Source organism: Buceros rhinoceros, unplaced genomic scaffold, assembly GCF_000710305.1.
Source record: "Buceros rhinoceros silvestris isolate BGI_N320 unplaced genomic scaffold, ASM71030v1 scaffold37238, whole genome shotgun sequence".
In the NCBI taxonomy this organism is placed as follows: domain Eukaryota; kingdom Metazoa; phylum Chordata; class Aves; order Bucerotiformes; family Bucerotidae; genus Buceros; species Buceros rhinoceros.
The window spans coordinates 1,171-2,402 of NW_010426919.1; the positions used below are offsets into that span (position 1 = coordinate 1,171).

Here is a 1,232-nt window from a genome sequence, read left to right on the forward strand (position 1 = left end):
TGAGTGCATTTTCTAAAACCCAATCTTTGGTCTAAAAGTAAACAAACAAACAAACAAACAAAAAGAAAAGGAACCAAAAAAAAAAAAAAGCAGTTCAGTAAAGAAAAGGATAAAATAATAAATGGCCAAAATGTAGTTCTTGGGCATCTTTCCATATTAATTCTGCTTAAATAGAAATTACGCTTTAATTTTTTAAAGTTTTCATAAATTTAGCGGGTTTTTTTCTTTTCTTTCAAGGTCTGCACCCACCGACATATCCATGATAACTTCTAATACTGCAAACATGGAGAATCTGGTGGCTTTTAGTGATAGACTTATCGTATTTGAATAAAAAATTGCAAAAGCAGTCACTATTTAGATACACATTCTACTATAATTTTGTCTTCCAAACTTCATAGTCTACAATGTAATCTCCCCACATTGCACCTTGCTGACACTCCTCACCTTGGTGGAATAATAAACAACCCTAAAGACTGAACAAACGTACAGAAAATGGGGGACTTAATAAAAAATACCTGGACTTTTTTGTTTTGCTTTTTTTTTCCTTTTAATTATCATTTACAATGCAAATGTGTGTAAAATGTTCACTTACAGTCTGATCCCATGGATGTTAATGTATTAAAGGGTTTGAAGAAGACCCCTGATTTTGATGTGTGAAATAATCAGAAAGTCCTCCGGAAAGTCCCGTTGTAAAACTTGGCAAAGAAGGTCTTAAGGACTCACAGGGGAGAGTGGAGGGCGCCTGTGGCGACGTGGAGGAGGAGGCTGCCCTGGCCGTCATTGAAGTGCTGCTTTGAGAAGTCATTGAAGGGTGAGGAACATGGGGGAAAAAGTAACTCGTCTGTCCTGCTAGAAGGTTTACAGAGCAGGGGTTTAGGGAATAGGTGCCGGAGCAGGGAACTGACAAGCCACACGGCACTGAGGCGGCCAGAGCTGCTGCTGTGAGGTGATGAGTGGCATAAGGTATCTCTCCATTGACTAGTCTATCAACACTTAACCCATTAGACGTGGAAAAGGAGTGGTTGTTTCCCAAGGAGTTTTGAGTCAACACTGAGCTGTAGGGCATGGGGTGGCTGGGGTAGGCGGACGTGGTCCCATTGTAACTCAAAGTGCTGCTGGCCCGGGGGTGGTGCAGGGAGAGGAAGGGGGACATAGGCCAGTACAAGGATCCTGCCCTATCCATGAATGTCAGTCCGGTGGAGGTGAGCCGGGCGCCCCGCTTGAAGGCCAGC

At 42.8% G+C, this 1,232-nt stretch overlaps 1 protein-coding gene across 1 annotated transcript in view; it reads right to left on the reverse strand.

Moving 5' to 3' along the window:
* Positions 1–610: 610 nt before the first annotated feature.
* Positions 611–1,232, reverse strand: part of FOXG1 (forkhead box G1) — a gene marked incomplete at its 5' end in the record, with an annotated part of 1,124 nt that continues 502 nt past the window's right edge. Inside the window, 1 exon segment of the mRNA XM_010141691.1 lies at positions 611–1,232. This exon segment is cut by the window's right edge and continues 30 nt beyond it. Coding sequence (XP_010139993.1) covers positions 611–1,232 — 622 coding nt within the window.